The sequence below is a fragment of the Pygocentrus nattereri genome, chromosome 12, assembly GCF_015220715.1.
Source record: "Pygocentrus nattereri isolate fPygNat1 chromosome 12, fPygNat1.pri, whole genome shotgun sequence".
In the NCBI taxonomy this organism is placed as follows: Eukaryota; Metazoa; Chordata; class Actinopteri; order Characiformes; family Serrasalmidae; genus Pygocentrus; species Pygocentrus nattereri.
This window is the reverse complement of record NC_051222.1, coordinates 3,376,680-3,398,971: the sequence shown is the minus strand read 5'-3', so window position 1 is coordinate 3,398,971 and position 22,292 is coordinate 3,376,680. Positions and strand designations below refer to the sequence as shown.

At 38.9% G+C, this 22,292-nt stretch overlaps 1 protein-coding gene across 2 annotated transcripts in view; it reads left to right on the top strand.

Annotated features, from left to right (window-relative positions):
• The first annotated feature begins 1,067 nt into the window (after positions 1-1,067).
• Positions 1,068-22,292, top strand: part of LOC108410790 (NACHT, LRR and PYD domains-containing protein 12-like) — a 42,135-nt gene continuing 20,910 nt past the window's right edge. Inside the window, exons 1-11 of one of the 2 annotated variants that reach the window (XM_037543664.1) lie at positions 1,068-1,138; positions 3,394-3,540; positions 6,512-6,788; positions 8,727-8,777; positions 10,496-12,269; positions 15,699-15,872; positions 16,145-16,318; positions 16,552-16,725; positions 17,287-17,460; positions 19,059-19,105; positions 20,652-21,562. In XM_037543664.1, coding sequence (XP_037399561.1) covers positions 6,521-6,788; positions 8,727-8,777; positions 10,496-12,269; positions 15,699-15,872; positions 16,145-16,318; positions 16,552-16,725; positions 17,287-17,460; positions 19,059-19,105; positions 20,652-21,226 — 3,411 coding nt within the window. In that variant the 5' untranslated portion in view covers positions 1,068-1,138; positions 3,394-3,540; positions 6,512-6,520 and the 3' untranslated portion in view covers positions 21,227-21,562. Of the gene's footprint in view, positions 1,139-3,393; positions 3,541-6,511; positions 6,789-8,726; positions 8,778-10,495; positions 12,270-15,698; positions 15,873-16,144; positions 16,319-16,551; positions 16,726-17,286; positions 17,461-19,058; positions 19,106-20,651; positions 21,563-22,292 lie in introns of those variants that run through there. The other variant, XM_037543665.1, reaches the window with a different exon arrangement.

The following is a 22,292-nucleotide window of genomic DNA, read 5'->3' as shown; positions in this document are numbered from 1 at the left end:
TGCATAGTGTCCCATTTGTGAAATCCCTGATCAGTAGGTGGAACCAGACATTTCACTGCCATGACGGACAGTCTGTTCATTTACTAATTCAAATATTTTAAATAATATTCCGCTTGGAATTTCTAAAGGAATTGGTTGTTTTATGGCCCTGCAAATGTTGTATTTCATTCACTGCTGAGCTAGAATTTCCAGAAGAACTAATTTTATACCTAAATAATTGTACCTATTTAAATATTCTGTTATTCATCCCTAACTGAGGTGTTTTTTCCATGAGATCTGGATCTTTTATTTTTCATTGCCTCCTTTTTGGATCCTTTTTTTCACTATCTACAGCTCTCTCTCTCTCTTTTCATTACCTATAGCTCCTTCAGTAGCACTTTACTTCACAGATCGGTAATGAGGGGGTAATGTTATGGTAGTATTGTGGTAATGAGTTGTATTTTTCTATAAATTAAACGTCAACTAAAGTTCCAGTACATGGTTTGTTTGCTGTCAGTTGTTATGATGGTGTTTAAAATCAGGTAGGTTTTTTTTTTTTTTTTTTTTATTGTTTGGTCAAGCAATAAGGTAAACTGCAATTACATTAAACTGACATGCTGTGTGCTTTCCTTTTGTTTGTTTGTTGTTCTCTAGTGCAGCATCAGCACTGCAACTTTTCATACCCTCAGTCGTGATCACTCCGAACTTCTCCTGTGAGAAAAACTTCTGCCACTTTTATAACAAGAAAAACGTTCTTTCTTAACATAATTAGGTATTATTGTTATAGTTATTATTGAACTACCATATTTTTTATTTTTAGGTTCAAATGTTTGATTTAACACTATAATCAATATTTAGATGAAGTTTGAACCAGAATCCATAAGTCTTGTTGAACAGTTTGTGCGCTGTACCATTGAATCACTGTGTGAAATTCAGCATTTCTGCAGTGGATTGGAGAGCAGTAAGTAGTTGTTTTGACATTTCTTTGATCTTCTCGGAAACAGAATGGGTGGATGAGAGTGAGCGAGAGAGTGAGAGAGAGGAGTTGATGCAGTGACGGGGAAACTGAAAGTTACTTTAACCTGTCACCGGTATAAGTGGAGAGAAGGTTTTAAGACATAAGCGCTTTGGATTCAGTCAGTAAGTTCGTCATTAATAGGTACGTGGAACTTCTGTGCGTAGTTTAAAACAGGAGCGTGTTTTAGGAGTTTCTCTAATACAAACTGTTCTTTCAGCTAAACTCAGTGGAGCATTCCATTTACACCTCAGCAGTCACACAGCGACTGATTACTGAGGCACATTGAGACAAAGCAGAGATTATATATGTGTGAACATGTAAAATGTACAACACTGCATGTTAAATTGCATGCATGGCAGATATTGTCACATTTAACATCGATAGTTGTGTGATTCGTTTGAATTCAGAGCTCATTAATGTGCAGTAGTGCTGTTTCTCCAGCCCAGGCGTGTAACAGACTGCAGTGCTTTAGTGTGTTTCTGTTAGGAGCAGTGAGCTCTGAGACTTAGTAAAGTCATATCCACCTTGCGTTTCTTCTGACTGCTGTGTTTTGAAATTATGACCGAAATATTTAGATGCAGAAGTGACATTTATTACTATGTGGTTTTAGCTAAGATGGGTCATGTGTGCTTGTTTGTGTACTTATCATGTATTTTATATTCCATTAAATGTCCCTGAAGTGTGTGGAAAACCACAGTAGGCTTAAATTCATGAGGTTAGTGATTTAGACTTGCGTTTGTTGTAACTCTGTAATGGCACTGCAAACTGTGGTGTGTTTTATTAGTCCTGATTGGGGAAATTTGATGTCATTTTTACAATATTACATTTTAGGTTATGTTCTAAATCTATGAACTTGAAATAAGTTGACCACATATAAGTTGATATACGTTGATGAGGCCGATTTGTGGAAAAAAAAAAATTGTGTATCAATGGCTCATGTAGATTGCGAGTGAAGCAAATGAAAGATCGTGAAATACAAGCATGTTTTAATTTGGGCAGATTATTTTTTTTTTATTCAATTGGCATCAAATTCTGTGAAAATTTGAATTTTGTATGAAAATTTATATCCAGCAGCTTCAGACAGCTCTGTCCCACTGCAAAGTGAAACTTCCAAACTGAATAGAACTTCAAAAGCCTCATACAGAGGCTCAGATCAACCAGGCTGATTTGTGTATGGTTTCACAACGTTATCTGTCGCTCAATCGTGGGTAAGTATTTTCACCATAAAGTGAAAAACGGGGCATCGGACATTGGAGTTTCACTTTCTACACAAACACCATTAACAACAAATTCACTTGTTTTAAACATAATCTGACTTTTGTTTTTTCTACTTGATTGTTTTATAGCAGGTCTATTTCCATTATTGTGTTTGAAATCAGGGTATTTTGGATAGTGGGCCAAACTTTGGCAAAGTAATACCCATATTTTTGTTCAGTACTTTAGAGCGAGCTGCACTCATTCAGGTTTGTATTTTGATATATAGCCCCAGGCAGGGTTCTGTAGCAGGATACGACTGTGCCAGACGTTAAAAGTGCATAGTTCCTTCCTCCGGAAATAAAAATGATTTTAACACTGTGTACTCTGGTTGCCACGTCATTTCTGAATTAAGCCGCATTGCACAGTCTACAATTGTTCTGTGCACCCCGACAATCATTTATATGAAATGCTAAGTAGTTGTGGAGTATACTGGTAGATTCAGGCATTTCCCCCCTCAAACCCTGTCTGTTTGAATAGAGCATGAACATGCCCCTGTGTGATGGCTAGTTATAAAAAAAGCATTCACATCATTGAATCAGTGATTCTTAATCACTTTTGCAACCTGAAGTAATATTCTACAATTATAATTCTACAAAACACCATCCATCCATTGTCCAAGCCACTTCTCCATCAGCCTATCCCAGCGGTCATCGGGTGGAAGGCAGGATACACCCTGGACAGGTGTATCATTTCCTTTTTGAGACTTATTGAATGATAAAGCAAAAAAATGCTTTCTAAAAATATTTTCTATAGTGCAAAATGACTCACATTTTCAAACTGTCAGTAATTCATCAGTTGACTGGCTCACTTCTGTAGATTTTTTTCACAAATGCCCTGAAAAACAAAAACAAGAAATAAAGCTGCTTTCTCAACCAGTTGTTGTATACGAATAACAGACGTGACAAACCTCTCTCGAGTGCAGTGCTTATAAGGACATCTGAATGTGACTTTGTATTCATTGCCAGAAAAAGCCTTGTTGTTCTTGTTGGAAACACCATTACAATGCTGAAGTTCAATGATTTTATTAAGTAGAATATTATGTAGTATTTAAGTGCCAAAAAACATTAAGATTTTACATTAAACAGGCCTGACATGAGTTCTTTAAATGTTGACATTTGCTTGTAAATTTCACTTTACAGAATGAAAAGTCAGGTCCGACCTGCACTGGAAGTCTGTTGTGCCCAGGGTGGAGAGGAAGGGGTGAGAGCACAGTTCCCTGAAGTGCTGCTGACCAGATGGTCTGACAGGCAGGTTCCCAACCGCGCATACAGGGGTCCTCCAGACAGGTAGCCCAAGACCCATGCAATCATGGACTTGTCCACCTGCATTTTCTCCATCTTCTCCCCCAGCAGGAGAGGCAGGATGGTATTTAATGCACTGGAGATGTCCGAGAAAGTGATTCTCACTAGTGTCCACTCTGTGACTTCTGTTACCTGAACTGTTTTATATGGTGATGATGGCTCATCCGAAATAAAGAATAAACACCATAGTACATTTTTTCCGTCAAATGTATGTACATTTGTACATGTACAAAAATAATACAACATTACGGAGAAATCTGATTATTATTCACAGTAGCGGTCAGAAAAAGTTGGTCTCAGCTGGTTTTCTTTTTTTTCTGTTGTCTACATTCAGGAACAGTGAGGACAAAAAAACTATGAAATAACATGAAATTATGACAGATGATCAAAATGCACTCCTGGCCAAAAAAAAAGCACAACATAGAAAACCAATAAGATTTTAATGGTCTTAAGAATAAAAATAGATAAATAGATAGAACTTAATATGGGAGGGCTTTTCACTTTGGTTTCTTTTAATGTTAAAGTTTTGTGTGCAAATTTGGAGACAGCCTTGATGCCCACTGAATCATCTTCACCAGCAGTTCTTTTTAACCTAAAGGATCAGTATGTCACTTTTAGTGGCATCTAGTGGTGAGGTTGCAGACTGCAGCCAACTCCCTTATCCCTCCTTTTCTAAGCATGTAGTAAAACCTACGTTGGCCTTCAGGTTTTCTGCTGACACCTGTCCCGATTTCATTTTGCTATGTTTTCGCTTCTTTTTTCACAATGAGGATTCACACCACCTTGCTTTGTCTTGGATGGTCCTCCATTTGTCAAAATGTTGGTTCTCTAACTGTTTCGCCAGCGCAAGCAGTTGTATAGTTTGTCCGTTCACGGCTACAGTAGAAGCTGTGTATGTACGACAGGCTCGCTCTTAGCTCGTAAAAACAAAACGACTCCATTACAATTCATACTCTGTGTTCAACGTGCAGTGTACAACCCTCAAGCCAAGAAAAAGTGGAAATTCTGGGCAAACTGCCAAAATAAAAGGCCTGGACCATACAAAAAAATGATAATATAGAGAATTTTAAATACAGTCCCGATATGGGTCAGATCACAATTCAATATTTTCACCAATCATTCAGCTGTACATTTAGGCACAAGATCAAATGTAAGATTATGAAAAAAATGAATATTTAGTTTGGTGCGTCTTTTGGTGCATATGTCAGGAAATAAAGGCATCTTATCTTGCCTCTGTATGCAGTCTCGCACTTTTCTGTTGAGTCAACACATTCGTGGCTTCATGCAGGCGGCTTGTTTCCTGATGTAAGTGTAATTAGGCAAACAAACTAAAATGAGGTGTAAGAAGTTGATGCTGGTATTTAATAGACAGTTTTAATATGCTGTAGACGAGTAGTTTTAGCTTTAAACAACATTTGCCACTTTTCTGAAAATATAGTGCAGCATTTTATTGCTGTTTTGAGTTTGGGGGGGGGGGTTAAAATATGACATGTGCTGTAACATTTCCACAGCTGAAATTTCAGTATCGTGTCAGAGTATCATAACTGGCTGAGGGTTTCTGGGAAGTGGAGTCCTTGAAGGCATGCGAGTCCGGATGAGAACCAGGAAGCGTGATTGGTTGATAGATTTTTGGTTCCTATTTTAGAATAAATTAAACCATTCATTACGTTTCTCATTGCCCTCTCTGTTTGGAAAGAGACATTTTAATTGTTATGAAGTTATGTAACGTCCTGTCTCCCTTTGTCCCGGTCTTTTTCCTTTTCTTCCTTGTTTTCTCGTTCCCGGCACCTTGAGTCTGGTTACATCTGCCATGTGCTATTCTTTTCCCTGCCATGTTCTTTTGTAGCTCCTCCCCTGTCCTGCCTTCACCTGTTCTTTGTTTCCTAGTCCTGCCTTCTTTTTCTTAGGTGTTCCTTGTTTTCTGTGAAACACCCCTGTGTTTCCTACGATCCCCTGCCAGCATTGGTTGATATTTGATGATGTTGCATGTTCCTGGTTTGGTTTTGTTTGTTCCCTGCTCGTGTTTTCTTTGTGTTTGTCAAGACTTTACGTTTCTTTTTATCCAGTCAGTTCATTTTCTTTGTAGCCCCCTTTGTCACCTTTTTCTCATATGTTCTTTATGGATCCTCATACTGTTTATCTTCCTGCTTGTCATTTGTAGCATCCGCCTAAGGACTCTAATAAAACACACTTGCGCTTGTTCCCCGCCTCCCGGTCCACTTTGTCAGCATATTTGTTACAATTTATTTTTCAAATAAAGTGGCCCATATGACATGAAACTGAATTTTTCAATTTATTTTAAAATAAATGTAGCATGGAAACATTGTAAAAGTAACAAAACTTACCAGTCACTCAACAGTTCATACAGCATACACATTAAAGCATAAGATGAGGGTGCAACCATCTAAGCGTAGGTCCTATCGTCATTGTGATGGTGAGTTCGATCCCTGGTGATGATACAGCCGTCCATGGCTAGGAAAGAATTTGTGAAAACTCTGATGAAAACTGTTTGACTTCAACAAATATAGTACTAAATTAAAATATAACACTTGCTATCACTACACAGTAGTGCAGTGGCTAGTGCTGTCGCCTCACAGCAAGAAGTGCCTGTGTTTGCTTTCCAAGGTGGGTGACCAGGGTCCTGTCAGACTATTGTCAGGCTCCGGCACCCCCAACCCCTGGCCTAGGAGGATCAGTGGGTCAGATGAGGAATTAATTCATTAACTTTTAACCTCTTAAATTGATATATGTCACAATGTTCATATCAGACGGCCCGTAATGAGTCATGTTTTAAACGGATACTTTTACACAACAGATGGTCAGATTTTGTGGATGCTTACTGCTAATGGAAACTATCCAGCAGAAACGGCTCTCCTGTGGTACATATTCAGATTTTTCTTTTTAGGCACCAGAAACTTCTATTACAGTTACTTCTATTGTCTATCTTCACTTCTAGCTACACAAGATGGCAAATATTCCACAAGTGTTGCTGAAAACTCTTCAAAATTTGGGGAAGGATGACCTGAAATTATTCCAGTGGCATCTGACGAATGGTGTGGAAGGAGTCACCCCCATCCAAAAGTCTGGTCTGGAGAATGCAGACAGACCTGACACTGTGGATCAGATCGTGCAAAAATATCGACACGATGGGTCTGTAGAGATCACACTGGCCGTCCTGAAGAAGATAAACCAAAACCAAGTGGCGGAGGAACTGATGACCGAGCTGAGAGTGGGTAATGGAGCTGATATCATATTCACTGTTTGAACTCTCATTGACTTACAACACTGTTTGCAAAAGAAGGGGCACAGGGGTGGGGGGGGGGGGGGGGGGGGGGGGGGGGATTGTATTGGTTTTGAAAAAAATATGCCCATTTTGAATTGATATGTAAGAATTGGCAATGGCAGCATTAATTATGGAGCTGATAGCATGGACCACTGCAAAGAGGAGGGGTTTAGGTGCAGGGTGTCCACTGCAGCCAATGACTGCTGCATCCCTGTAGCAGAAGCCATGACCATGTCTAGTTGTGCTGTTTTTAATGTCCCAGAGTCTTTGGTCAGAAGGAAGTGGATGAAAGAGGTGATGTCCAGGATAAGAGGCTATCTTTATCATCTTTCCGGCGCACTTACTGATTCTGCTGTTGTATGTATCCTGAAGTGCTGGAAGATTACATCCAGTGAACCACTCCACTGTTTTGTTTACGCACTGGAGAACTGGTTTAAACTAGTGATGCACAAAAACGAACAATTAGGAGATGAAACTGGAACTAACATTCCTAACACCCCTGGCTGTAAAAAAAAACAAAAACAAACATATTTTATTTGCCTCTATTTTTGCTTTTAAATGAAAAACACAAAAAGGAAAAAAGACACAATTTGTCATCTCAAAATAACAAAACTGAGTTGACGATACATGAAATAGTTAACTAGTTTTAAGACACTTGTTAGTTGTCAAGTGTCTTAAAAACAGAACATTTGGTCATTTAAGTAAATTTAACAGTTTAAAAGTTTAAGTAAATTTAATATTAGTTGCCTCGTCTACGCTTCTGGAAAACCATTCACATTTCTATTGAAATAAATATCATCAAGGTCATAAAGAAAAAAGTTAAACTGAGGAATCTCCAATAATGGTAGAAATTGTATTAGTGCCTAACAGATTCTCCTCAAGTTTATTCCCTAACTCAACCCCTATACAGTTAGACATTTACCTTGTTACTCTATAGGTTACAATATAGCTACTATTTCTTCTACCATTGTATAAGTAAAGTCACAAGAGAACAACCTGTTTTTTATACACTGTGTTTTCTTTAGGTTATATGATGGGTAAAATCGCAGTATTTAATCGATTTTCAAAGTTAACTACAATTGAGAAAAAACAGCTTTATCCTGAAACACTCTACGATGCAGCCTAATGTGCACAGGCTGTGTCTCAATCCAAATACTGCTGTACTAATTGCAAGTTCAAGTAAGGTATATGTGGTCTGAGACACAAATGTGGGTTGGCACGCTGGTGCAGTGGGTAGCACTGTCGACTCCCAGCGAGAAGAACCTGGGTTTGATTCCCTGGCCTGGTGACCTGTGTGGAGTTTGCATGTTCTCCTGTGTCTGTGTGGGTTTCACAAATGCAGAATATACCTGCCTGATACTGAGTGTGTATCTGTGTGCTTGTGCTAGCTTACTAGTCAATAACAGAAAGAGAGCATATAAAGTTTCAACCGTAGCACTCGAGCCAGTCACATAAAACTTGGTACCTCAAAAAATCTCAAGTCATAAGAGAGGGCTAACCCCCCACCTTTCTCTATTTAATGAAATCTTTATTAACACGACTAAAAGCACTCATGAACGTAGTGGAATGTCTCTTGCTATATTTTAGTAAAGCTTATGGAAATGACTACAGAGAAAAAGGCCCGGGGCTTATGTCTAAAAGTAGTGCTTGACATGAATCACACAGTACAATAGAACTTCTCTTTGGGATAGATGAGTATAATTCATTAAAAAGTCAGCGTTTACAACAGCAAGCATAGCTTAAAAATTCACTCAATTCCATGTTTGTTCCTCAGCAAAAGCTGCAACACAGCAAAGTGATACTTTCACAGGAAAGTTTGTAAAGACCCAGCTAAATAATTATTACTAAAACGATTTTTTTACTGTTTTCTGTTTCTATTGTACTGCAGCCTCCTCAACTGCAACCCAAACTGGAGTCTCAGTTAATGCTCTCGCTTCAGGTAAACTCAACTCCTCCTCACCGTCACCTTTACTTCTGCAATACAGTGAAACATATCTCCGCTTAAACACCATGGCCTGCATAATCTAGGTCCTAACATAGGCTCTCATACTCTGTATGAGTGGTTGTAAATACCAGGAGTAGGAGGATCAAGGATAACTTTCATATGTGCAGCTCCAGATGATACACCAGATCAGCCTCAGGAGAGCAAATTGGCCTAAGTTTTATTTTAGTTCAGTTGGGCAGACTTTGCCATCAATGGCAGAAATGCACAGAACGAAGAACTTTGCTCACTCATTTTCTCTTTACCTGCTCTGGATAAAAGTTAAGATAAGAGGCAGAACATGAACATGAATAGGGTAAAGCAGGTTCCGGCATGCCTCATCTTGACTAGAACAGTTTTTGTTACTAGTTAGATCTGAACAACCACATGGAAGGAGTTGCTTGGACCTACCCTACTGTATCAGTCTTATGTTTCATTTTTATCAAGAGTCATCCCCTTTGATAGGAATGCAAGATTTGCCTGACAGCAAAACCTAAGGTAATTTAAAATGTCTGGAAAAGTGGGTTAAGCACTTCCTCAGTTATGAGCCAGGCCCAGAAGTCACTGATATCATATATAGCAATATTTTTACTTTTTATGTTCTGGGTCAACAGTCAAATGACATGTTCAGTTGATTTTTTTCTAACTGAACATGATTCAACACATTGTGTACAGAGAACAAACATCTGAAAATTTTAATTCCTTAAATGGCCAGCACCTGCTGGCAAGCCCAGCGTCTCATCACACACTTCTATAACTAAGAACAGAACAAATAAAATAAAAAAAAGTCCTGAAGCAAAATGTTAAGCATCAAAATGTCCAAAATAGGTTCAAAATAAAAACAATGAGAGTTAAAGATTAAAAGATTACTACTCTTTCACTTATTCTGATCACTTTACATTCATTTTGGCACAGTTTCACAGGGGTGGGTGTTACAAAAGGGCATTCAGTTTTTGTCTGACACAAAGCCTTGCCCATTCTAAGAACCATGAGCTGCACCAAACGTGGCAGAACACATAGTGCTGAGTGCAGTATTGCCAGAGAGGATGGTGCTGACATGTCCGTTATGAAGGATGCTTGTTGTATTCTTTAATGTAAACTGCATTTGGAAATCTATAAGCTATTTCTAGTTGTTGAATGAAGCTATAACAGCTTCTGGGCTTGCACCTGCTAGTTCTAAGTAGCCCAGCAATGGCCACCAAAAGTCTAACTAGGTGTGCTATGCAGATGATAAAATCATTGTTTCTTAACCACATCTCTAAAGACCTGCAGCTCTGGCATGGTTTCAACTGTTTCCTGCCTTAAAACACCAAATGGTGCGCTAGGGCAAGAAACTGTTCGATCTGAAGTGCTGACAATTAGCACAGGAACAAATAAGCACCCATTATGAACGAAATAAAGAGGGAAAATATGGCTGATTGCTACAAGCTTTGATTTACTACTGTTGTGAGATAGGCGATAGTCATTTTTAGTCACCACACATGGAAATAAAGTTGGTTACCTTCTGGGGATTACAAAGGTTTATGTCAACTTTTCTTGTTTTTACTCACTCAAACTGGCTTATTATTTCAGCATGCCAGTTTACAGTTTGCTGCATTCACTTTATTGCAATAATAATCAGCCTTTGAAACTGATTTAGCTCATAAGAACTACTTTGATTCTTATTTTTCTCACAGAAGATCAACAGCACTGCATCCAGTTGAAGTCCACCCTCAGGCTAATATATGAAAGTGTACTAATTGGGAATTCACAGACAGGCCATACAAAGTTCTTGGAGGAGATCTACACTGATCTCATTGTGGTGCAGAATGAAAGTGGAGGAGTCATTCAAGAACATGAAGTGATGCAAATGGAAATGTCTCCCAACAGACCTACTAGTAAGGAAGTTTGTGTTAAATGCAGTGACCTTTTCAAGGCGCAGCCTGATACAAGTAGATGGTACAGAAAAGTGTTGACAATGGGAATTGCTGGAGTGGGCAAAACTGTATCGGTCAACAAATTCATACTCGACTGGACAAAGGGAGAAGAGAACCAGGACATAAGCTTAATTTTTCCTCTTCCTTTCCGTGAACTGAATCTGAAGAAAGATAAGAAGTTCAGTTTGATTGGTCTACTGAATCACTGCTTTTTTTCTTCAAAAACTGGATTGAAGTCTCTTCCAGAAGATGATGCTAAAGTTCTCTTTATCTTTGATGGGCTGGATGAGTGCCGCTTTCCTCTTTGTTTTGGGGATGGAGAAGAAGTCAAAGATATCAGGGAGAAGACCTCAGTGGGATCACTGATCACAAATCTTATCAATAGAAATCTGCTTCCCTTTGCTCTCATCTGGATAACTTGCCGACCAGCAGCAGCCCATCTGATTCCCCGGGACTACGTCAACCTGGTGACAGAAGTACGAGGATTCAGTGATGAACAGAAGGAGGCATACTTCTACAACAACTGTAATCAGGATATGGCAGTGAAAATTTTTTCACACATAAAGAAATCAAGGAGTCTCTACATCATGTGTCAAATCCCAGTGTTCTGCTGGATCTCTGCCACTGTGCTTCAGCCTCTTATGGGTCAAGAGAGCAATAAGGAAATCCCCACAACCTTGACAGGAATGTACATAAGCTTCCTACTGCAGCAGAAAAACCTAATGAAAAAGAAATACAGTGAGAAAACCAGAACTGTTAATGCTGAGCGTATCATTCTGAAGCTTGGTAAGCTGGCCTTCTGTAATCTTGAGAGTGGTAGTCTGAACTTCTATGAAGATGATCTTAAGAAATGTGGCATTGACGTCAGTGATGGCACTGTGTTCTCAGGAGTGTGCACACAGATTTTCAGTCAGCAGGAGGGAGTTTCTGAGAGGAACATTTTCAGCTTTGTGCATCTGAGTGTTCAGGAAAGCCTGGCAGCTTTATATGTGCATCACTCTCACTACAACAAGAAAAGGAATGCATTCAAAAAGGGGACATTCTGGAACAAGCTTGGATGGTTCAATAAGAGAATACAAGATCTCCATAAGTGTGCAGTGGAAAGAGCTTTGCAGAGTGAAAATGGACACCTGGATCTTTTCCTCCGTTTTCTTATCGGCCTCTCACTGGAGGACAGTCAGGGTGTTCTAACGGAACTTCTGCCAAATCTGAAGATCAGAGCAGGGAATGTTAGGGACACGGCTGACTACATCAAGATGAAGCTGAATGAGGAAATGTCATCTGACAGAAGCCTGAATCTCCTCCACTGCCTGAGTGAACTGAAAGACAATTCCCTGACAAGTGAAATCCAGAAACACCTGAACTCAGGAAAGCTCTCAACACAAGAACTCTCATCTCCAGAGTGGTCAGCTCTGGTGTTTGTGTTGCTGATGTCAGAGGAGACTCAAGAGAAATTTGAACTGAAGAAATACAAGCCATCTGATGAAGGACTGAGGAGACTACTGCCAGTGGTGAAAAACACAAGACGAGCTCTGTAAGTAAAATTTCCATTTGAATATTTTCAACATTTGTTAAAAACTTCAAAACGTATTTATTTACTCATAATTCACATATGACTAAGCCACAGTGTTTCACCAGCTTTTATTTTAAATGGCTCCACTGCTGACCCCGAGAAAATGCATTTATCAGATGTATCATTTAAATCAGGTACTGTATATATTTTGCATAAACTGTGCAAGATAACCAATCAGCACAAAAAATATACATTTCTCTCTCAGATTAGAACATGTATAATTAATTTTTATAGTAATATATTACTTTATACTATTGTTATATATTATAGCACTTTTCTTATAAAAGCCCCTTGTTTTGGTGACTCCTCCCCTGATTATTCTCACCTGTGTTTCCACCTGTGTCTTGTGAACCCTCGTTAGCCCTCTTGTATTTAAACCTGCTGTGATGGATGTTCTGACTTTAGACCGTTATGACCCTGATTTTGGATTTGCCCTTAATAAATCTCGATTATCTCAGCATGTGCATCCGCCTCCTCGCTGCACGTCACAAATAGACTATAAATAAAATAATGCACAACACATACACACAGTTCCCATGGTATAGTTACTTGGTTCTAAGTGTTCTTACCCACAGGGGAAGGTCCCTCTCTGCCTGGGGGGCCCTGTAACAACAGTGTAGTGTCACACAGGCAGCTGGCCCAGAAAGTCTTGCACTCCAGCAGCAGTGATGTGACCACTACATCAGTGTCACTGCAGTGTAGAGAATGATTTCCAACCCAAAAATACCTGCTCTGTAGTGGCCCTGTGGGGATCCTGGCCAGTGAAGAACAGGATAAAGGGGAATAAATTATGCAAAGAAAGAAGAAATGTACCTATATGACAGTATGACAGAATGTAGGTACAAGGTAATAAAGTGCCCCATAAGTGTATGTAACCCCATTACTAGATACATATACTAGAATTTAGTAACCAAAACTTAAATGATTTAAGGGAATTGATTTCCTTAAACCATTTAAATTCACTGGACTCATTAGGTTTTACAGTGCAGCTAAGCAAATAAAATGCCTACTCAAAGCAAAGCACTGGTTCAAAGAGACTGAGAGAATCTGACAACAGATTCAACTGAGCCTCTACTTGTTTCGATCTGTGCTTTGCCAACACTGATAGTTCTTTCTAAACAAGCGTTTTACTTTATGCCTTGCCAGGAAGGCTGAACTAAATAAATAATTCAGATTTTAAGGGTATCAATCTGCAGATTTTTCAAACTTTCGGCATAAGTCAGTTTTTGAGATATATTACATAATATAACATAATTATATAATAATGACAGCAATAATGTGACTACACAAAAGTTAAAATGGTTAACATGTAAAGAAGTCTATGGGAGTGGTTTGGTGTGTTGTGCCATGTTCAAGAGAAATTTAAACCTTAACTTGGCCTTGTTGATATCTCAAACTGATTTATGCAGAAAGTTTGAAAAATCTGCAGATTGATACCATTAAAATCTGCTGTCAAATTATTTCAGTTTCTTTGAACCAGTGATTTGCTGATGGCATTGGTTACAGAAGAATTTCTAAAATACTGAAGGTTCTAGTGAGCACTGTTGGAGCCATAATCCGGAAGTGGAAAGAACATCATTTCACCATAAACCGGCCACGACCACGTGTTCCCCGCAAGATTTCAGACAGAGGAGTGAAGAGAATTATCAGAAGAGTTGTCCAAGAGCCAAGGACAGCTTGTGGAGAGCTAAAGAAAGACCTGGAATCAGCAGGTACAACTGTTTCAAAGAAAACAGTAAGTAATGCACTCAACCGCCATGGCCTGTATGCATGCTCACCATGCAAGACTCCATTGCTGAAGAAAAATTTGAAGTGTGTTTAAAGTTTGCTCAACAACATTTAGACAATCCTGTGAAATACTGGGAGAATATAACTGGTCAGATGAGACCAACATTGAACTCTTTGGATGCCATAATACACACCATGCTTGGAGATCAAAAGGCACTGCATATCACCCTAAAAACACCACACCAACAGTGACGTTTGGAGGTGGGAACATCATGGTGTGGGGATGTTTTTCATCATACAGTACTGGCACGCTTGATGTAATTGAAGGAAGGATGAATGGACAAATGTACTGAGAGATTCTTGATAAAAATCTGCTGCCATCTATCTAATAAGATGATGAAGATGAAATGAGGATGGATATTTGAGCAAGGCAATGATCCCAAACACACAGCCAAGGAAACTCACTTGGTTTCAGAGAAAGAAAATAAAGCTGCTAGAATGGCCCAGCCAAACACCTGATCTGAATCAAACTGAATAACCATGGAAAGAACTAAAGCTCAGAGTTCATAGAAGGAGCCCACAGAACCTTGAGGATCTGAGGAGCGTTTGTGTGGAAGAATGGGCCAAAATCACACCTCAGCAATGTATGCGACTAGGAAGCATCTTGAAGCTGTCGTCTTCAACAAAGGACTTTGTATGAAATATTAAATACAGTTCAGTAAGCATGTTCAGTACTTTTCCTTGTGTCATTTCTGATTATTATACATTATTATATGTATATTAATATCTCATTGTGATACATACACTTGGAACACATATTTAAATTGAATTTTATATATAATTATATCATATCACATTAAATCATACATAATTAACAAATGCAATTATAGCAATTTTCATGCTTTGCAAAAATATGTTTGATAAATACAAATACAAATGTCTTCATCCATAAACAGGACAAAGTTGACTTTCTTGACTTGTAGTGCTAGGGGAACCATCTCCGTTCTCAACTGGTACCAGTAGATGTGGAAACTGAGTTTATGGCTCCAGAATTCAGAGTTTTCTCTCTCTCCCCTCTCATATGTACACAAACACACGTTTCTCACTTCTCATGGCATCATTGTGCAAGAAAAGGGTCAGGCTTCAAGAGCTGAAATAAAATACAATGACTGGGTTCAGGTAATGACCACATCCTATTTCATACACGGTCACTGTATTTCCCAGTCTGGTTCTAGCTGTTTGTTTTGTGTAATTGTTTTGCTGTCTAATAATACTGTTTTCTGTGTTTGTGATCATATTCACCTTTACTATGTTGTGTTGTTTACATTAACAGCATTTTGCTTACACTCTTATCCAGAGCGACTTACAACTTGATCATTTTACACTGGGGGGGCAAGGTGGTGTTAGGAGTCTTGCCCAAGGACCCTTATTAGTATAGTGTAGGGTGTTTACCCAGGTGGGGATTGAACCCCAGTCTACAGTGTATAAGGCAGAGGTGTTAACCACCATACTAAGCAACCACAGTGTGGGTCTAGAGACCCACAGCACTGCAGATATATATTCAATCATTATTGAGTTTAGTCATTTTCCTGTGCTGCTGTATTTTTTCCTTGGTACTTTTGAAAATATTATAAAATGTCTTTATTTATTCTTCCTTTATAGATTAGCTTCATGTAATCTTGGGATAAACAGTTGTAAAGATTTGGAATCCGTGTTAAAACTGGAAAACTGCTCCCTGAAAGAACTGGACCTCAGTAACAATGACCTGCAAGACTCAGGAGTGGAGCTCCTCTCTGCTGGACTGAAGAGTTCACACTGTAAACTGGAGATTCTAAGGTCAGGTTTTCTGAACAGCAGACATTTGTAAAGTAAAACTGTAATCTCAAAACATTGATCTCATTACTTACTTACTTTCATTACTTCATTGTTTTTTTTGCTTAATTTCCTATGGCTACAGAATATTATATTTCTTATTCTAACCATCTCAGTAATATAAAATATGTAAAATCTTAGTTAAGTATTATAAAACATGACATTTGATACATTATTTTAATGATCTCATTTAAACTTTTATTGTAATATCTATTTTATTTAATCTCCCTTTGCAGACTAGCTTTGTGTAATCTTGGAAAAAAGTCCTGTAATAATTTGGAATCAGTTCTAAAATTGGAAACTTCTTCTCTGAAAGAGCTGGATATCAGTAACAATGATCTGCAAGATACAGGAGTGGAGGTCCTCTCTGCTGGACTAAAGAGTTCATACTGTAAACTGAAGATACTCAGGTCATCTTTCAGAGTGGTAAAAATCTGTAAAGTAGCAGGAATTTGTAAACTCAATGCATTCATTACTTAAGATGTTTTCTTTGTTTCCAGTGGCTAAAGACTTCTACTGTATTTATTATCAAAAATATATATTCGTATATATTTTATAGTTCTTAATCATGACAGTTATGTAAAAGTTTGCTCGTATTTTTAGATCTATTGTGTTTACTCTTGCACTTTACTTTACTTTGCAGACTAGCTTTTTGTAATCTTGGAAAAAAGACTTGTGAAAATCTGGAATCAGTTTTAAAACTGGAAACCTCCACCCTCAAAGAGCTACTTATGAGTAACAATGACCTTCAGGATTCAGGAGTGGAAGTTCTTTCTGCTGGACTGAAGAGTTCACATTGTAAACTGGAGATACTTGGGTAGGCTTTCTGTTAGTCAAATTTGGAACATAATGGAATTGATTAACATGCAGTGGAAATTTCTTATTAATTTAGGCTTGCATTCAACCATTTTCAAAACATCTGCAACTCCAAAACTGCTATTGAAGAGGACAATATTTTATGCCTTTGCCAAACTGGACTTTTTACTGATACTATGACACACGTTGTATTTAGAAAAGATTTTCTAGTTGTGTCATATATGTGTTAAGTTGTTCTGTATTTATGAAACTAAGAAGACTGATTAGAAGCATCTGCAAAATATTCACTGCCATGTTAAATTGGCTGGATTTGTAATGAGAACAGGGAAAAAGATAAGGCCCACAAGTGTAAAAATAAAAACACTCTTTTTCATTCACATTAAATTGAAAATGTGCAAACTCTGGGTGCTTCTTTTACACTGATATTTGTAAAAGAGCTCAGAATGAGAGATTTTTTTATTTTTGAGTGTTCTATTTACTTCTGACAAACTGTCATTTTTTGTTCGTTGACACGTATCACTTTGTCAGTATGTATTTTCTTCTATCGCCTCTCTCTCTGCAGATTATCTGGTTGTATGATCACAGAGAAAGGCTGTTCTTCTCTGTCTTCAGCTCTGAGTTCAAACCCTTCACACCTGAAAGAACTGGATCTGACCTACAATCATCTAGGAGAGTCTGGAGTAAAACTGCTCTCTGCTAGACTGGAAGATCCAGAGTGCACACTGAACAAACTCCAGTACGAAAAACTGTTTTCAATATTGTGTACAATTTTGATGGTACAGTATACTGTAGTATAGTAACAGTCCACCATAATATAGTAATTGTACACCATAGTGTAGTAACTGGGCACTTAACTGTTGTGTAATTACCATAACTGTAAAATGACATGTGCTCAGGAGCATCCTTTGCAATAATGGAACATTTTATTTGCCATACCAACACTTGGTCTGGGGCTGATTGTGAAACAGACCATGAACCACTAATAAAGTTCCAAGTGAAGTTGAGAAAAAACATCAAACCATCATATTTTCAAAATATGACCAAGAGCACACACCTCCTGCCAAAGAAAAAATAACAAAATGATACATTGAGAGATAACATGGATAACATAACGGTGCCAGTGGTGTAGCTAGGACATATTACATCCCAGAGACATTGAATTTAACCAGTCCAATCTTGTATACCAATAGCAGCAGATATGTAGGGCAAATGGCTGAAGACTATGAATTTCTTCTTATTTTTGAACTGTTTTATTTGCCATGGTCTACTACTAACCACGAGAGCAAGAGCACACTTTCCCAATGTTTGCTCAACAACATTGCTTATGTTGGCATAATTTTGGCAAATCACGCTGGGCCAGTGATACTTTGGCTGGTCGGACTATGACGGATAGCCATTAAGGTTAGATGATTGGCATACATTGGCCTGATGTTGAGTGGATACCATTGTTAGACCTGATGTTGACCTGATGTAGGCCAGGGATCCGTTTTCATTTGTGAAGTCAGGGCTTGGAAAGTCAACATTAACCATTAAAAACATAAATTAGAAAGTACAAATTTAGAATTTTTCATAATTAATAATATGTTTCATTGAATTTACTTGTGTGATTATTACACAATTAACAGGCACAAATCAGAACAACCAAAACCAAGCAGGGCATAATCAAAAACATAGTCTAAAAACAAACAAAAGGGCTCAAGGTACATGGTAGGCAATGGCAGAAAAAATTCAATTGGCTGTGAAAAACAGGGGCAATACTTTGCAAAGAGTGGTGTGTGCAAACAGTCTTTATAGGAGTCTGGGGAAGGTACAACAGGTGGGATCAATATTCAGTTGAAGCTGATCTCTGAAGCAGTTCGTGGTTGGTGGACAGTGTCACATGATCTCCTGGTGGATTCTGGGAGTTGGAGGCCATAGTATTACTCTGTAATACTGCAGGACTGGAGGGTGGTGTGACAGGCTTTTTATAGACAAATATGTTTTCATTTTTAACATGAATATTCTTAGACTGGGATATATGGAACCATTTCACATTATAATTAAAATGAATGGATTAGTGGCCCTGGCACCCCATACTCCCGGAGGGCAGAATATCTCGGGGAACATGGTAGTAGGCCTTCTCCAAGTCCACATACAGATGTAGACTGGGTTGGTAAACTCCCATGCTCATTAGTTAATGATATCATTGGACGTTATGTAACTATATAGAAAAGCTTACTGCTGTTTTAATACCGTCACTTAACGTCGTGTTACCAGACAGAGACAGAGTGAGAGAAAGTAAGGTGAGAACATGAGCATGTTAACATGTGTGTGTGTGTGTGTGTGTGTGTTTAGAGTGGAACATGGAGGTGAAAACAGAATCAAGCCAGGACTGAAGAAATGTATGTATACACAAACGCACACACCTGGGCGCATATGCCATAATCTCTCCTTCAACGTCTTCTCCCCTCTAATCCGTCTTCTTGGATGTGGGTTTTCTCCTCTAATCTCTTTTCCTGTGTGTTTTCTCCTCTTATCCCTCTTCATGTTTGTGATGTTTTCTTCTCTTATCTCTATTCCTGCACATTGATGTTTTCCTTTAATCTCTCTTCTTGTGTTTTGTGTTTTCTATTATAATTTCTGTTTGTCCGATATAGTAAGGCATGATTTGCTACACCTTAATCCTATTCCCACGCGTTAATAAGGCGTGATCGCCAATGATGTGTATTCATATGGGATGTCACCAGCCAGACTGCGTATGTTTCCATTTGTGTGTACTTTACCTCTTTTTTGTATGTTGTGTTTGTCCTCTAATCTCTCTTTTTTTGGGTTTGTCCTTTAACCTCTCTTCTTACGTGTTGATGTTTTCTCCTCTAATCTCTCTTCTTGTGTGATGTTTGTTCTTACCTAATCTCCAGAGATGTGCACAGAGACTTATGACTTGGACATGTGTCCAACTCGAATCATGAATCTGATGACTTTCGACTCGACTCAGTATAATAGATAGATAGATAGATAGATAGATAGATAGATAGATAGATAGATAGATAGATAGATAGATGTGGTACATGAGGTGGAACGAAACATTGTACTCACGGTCCAGTCAACTCCCAAAAGTAACATAAACAATAAATAGAAGGTGCAAATAACAGCAGCATGAGTGCGAGGTAGAAGGTGCACATCTTAATACTGGTAATGTATAGTGACGTGTATAGAGTGACGTGTAGGTATGATATAGTAGAGGCGCTGGTTCAGTACAGCAGCAGAGACAAATAAGTGGATATGAAGTGCCGTTGCAGTGAATCAAGAAACACTTGCAACTGGACTTTGACCTCAACTCCAGTGACTTGGACTATGACTTGGACTTTAGTGTCATGAATTGGAAAGACTAGACTCAAAATGGCAAAACCATGAAGAGTCTGAATCCAGAATTGATTGTAAAGACTTGAGACTTACGTGTTACTTGCAACTTAATCAGAATCCGAATCAGAGTCCTTTATTGATCCCAGAGGGAAACTGCAGAGAGGAAAAACAAAAGAACGCAAACGGGAGCTCCTGTAAGAGGCAGCATGCACGCTCCATTTTTTTAGTGACTCGTTCCCACCTCGACTGATTTCTTTCTTCTTGCATGTTGATGTTTCTCCTATGTTCTCTCTCATTGTGTGCTTTCTTCTCTAATCTCTCTGCTCTCGTGGTTTCTCCTCTAATTTCTTTTGTGGTGTTGATGTTTTCTCTTCCAAACTCTCTTTATATATGTCATGTTTTTTCCCCTAGTCACTCTTCTGGTTTGTTGATGCTTTCTCTTCTAATTTCCCTCCTTGCGTGTTGTTTGCTCCTCTCATCTCACCTTTTGTGTTCATGCTTCTCATCTATATTCTTGAAGTTTTGATCTCTTATTTCTTTCCTTGTGTTAATGTTCTCTCGTCGTATCTCCCTTCTTGTGTGCAGATTCCTGTGAGCTTACAATGGACCCAAACACAGCACACACAGATCTCTCTCTGTGTGAGAGGAACAGAAAGGTTGTGTGTGTGGAAGAGCCGCAGTCGTATCCTGATCATCCAGAGAGGTTCGACTGCTATAAGCAGGTTTTGAGCAAAGAGAGTTTCACTGGACGCTGTTACTGGGAAGCTGAGTGGAGTGGGAGGAGGTCGGGGGATGTTGAAATAGCTATGACATATAAATCAATCAGCAGGAAAGGAGACACTTCTGACTGTGGATTTGGAGGAAACACAAAGTCCTGGAGTGTGATCTGCTCTGATAAGAGCTCCACTAACTGTAATATTAGTTACTCTGTCCGTCACAATAACAATTTCACTGAAATCTCTGCTCCTCCCTTCAGCTCGAAGAGAGTAGGAGTGTATGTGGACTGTCCGGCCGGCACTCTGTCCTTCTACAGCGTCTCCTCTGATACACACACACGGACACACCTTCACACGTTCTACAACACATTCACTGAACCGCTCTGTGCAGGATTTACAGTTTATTATCCTAAATGCTCTGTGTGTGTGTATGAGATAGAATAACCTCCTGTGTGTGTGTGTGTGTGTGTGTGTGTGTGTGTGTGTGAGTGTGTGTGTGTGTGTGTGAGATCATAAATAATGTCATAAATAATGTTCAGTTAAACATGTTGTATGGAATCATCACCTCATGCTTTTCTCTTCTTGGATCTTATAAAGATATATAGAAGAAGGTGGAACCAGAGCTTTGTCTTGCTCTTTGGTAGGGGTTTCAAGGTGTTTTGTGTTTGAATGTTCTGTATTTCACTCCGTATTTCCATTGTTTTGACATGATGACACAGACGGAGATGACGTGCACAGAAACAGTTGAAGCTCTTCAATAAAAACTGATAAAACACCCAATTGTGTACATTTATTAAAATGAAGAGTATATACCCGCAGCTGATTTATTCACATCTGTATAGATGACATAAACTGAGTTTTTAGTAAAACAAAATCAACATTCAGGTTAGCATACAGCTTGTCGGTTAAGCCATAGCTAGCATGTTAGGCCATGGTTAGCTTGTGGCTAGGCGGGTCTGGTCATAGTGAGTTAGGTTACTGCTAATGGGTTAGTTTATGGCTAGTGGATGAGGCTGCAGCCAATGTATTAGGTCCTGGCTATCTGGTGTGTTTGCAGGTGAGATTGAGAAAAGCAGGTGCAGTAGTGGCTAGCGGGTTAGCTAATGGGTAGTGGATACAGTCCACTACTAGTGGGTTACCTCCTGACTAGTGGGTTAGGTCCTGGCTAGCCCATTAGGTAGTGGTTAGATCGTGGCTAGTGGTGAGCATGTCAGCTGGCAGTTTAGGTCTCACCCGGCCGGTTAGATAGATCAGGGCTAATTGGTTTGGTCACAACAAGTGGGTTAGGTCATGGCTAGTGGGTTTGCTTGTGGCTACCAGGTTAGGATATATTTAGCATGTTGGCTAGTTGAGCAGTTAGATCATGGGTAGCAGGTTGGACTATGACTAGTAGGTTAGGTCATAGCTAGTCAGTTTAGATCATGGTTAGCAGGTTATTATATGACGAGTAAGTGATTTCAGGGCTACGGCAGTAACTTATCGCTAGCAGGATGCAGCTAGTGAGTTACCT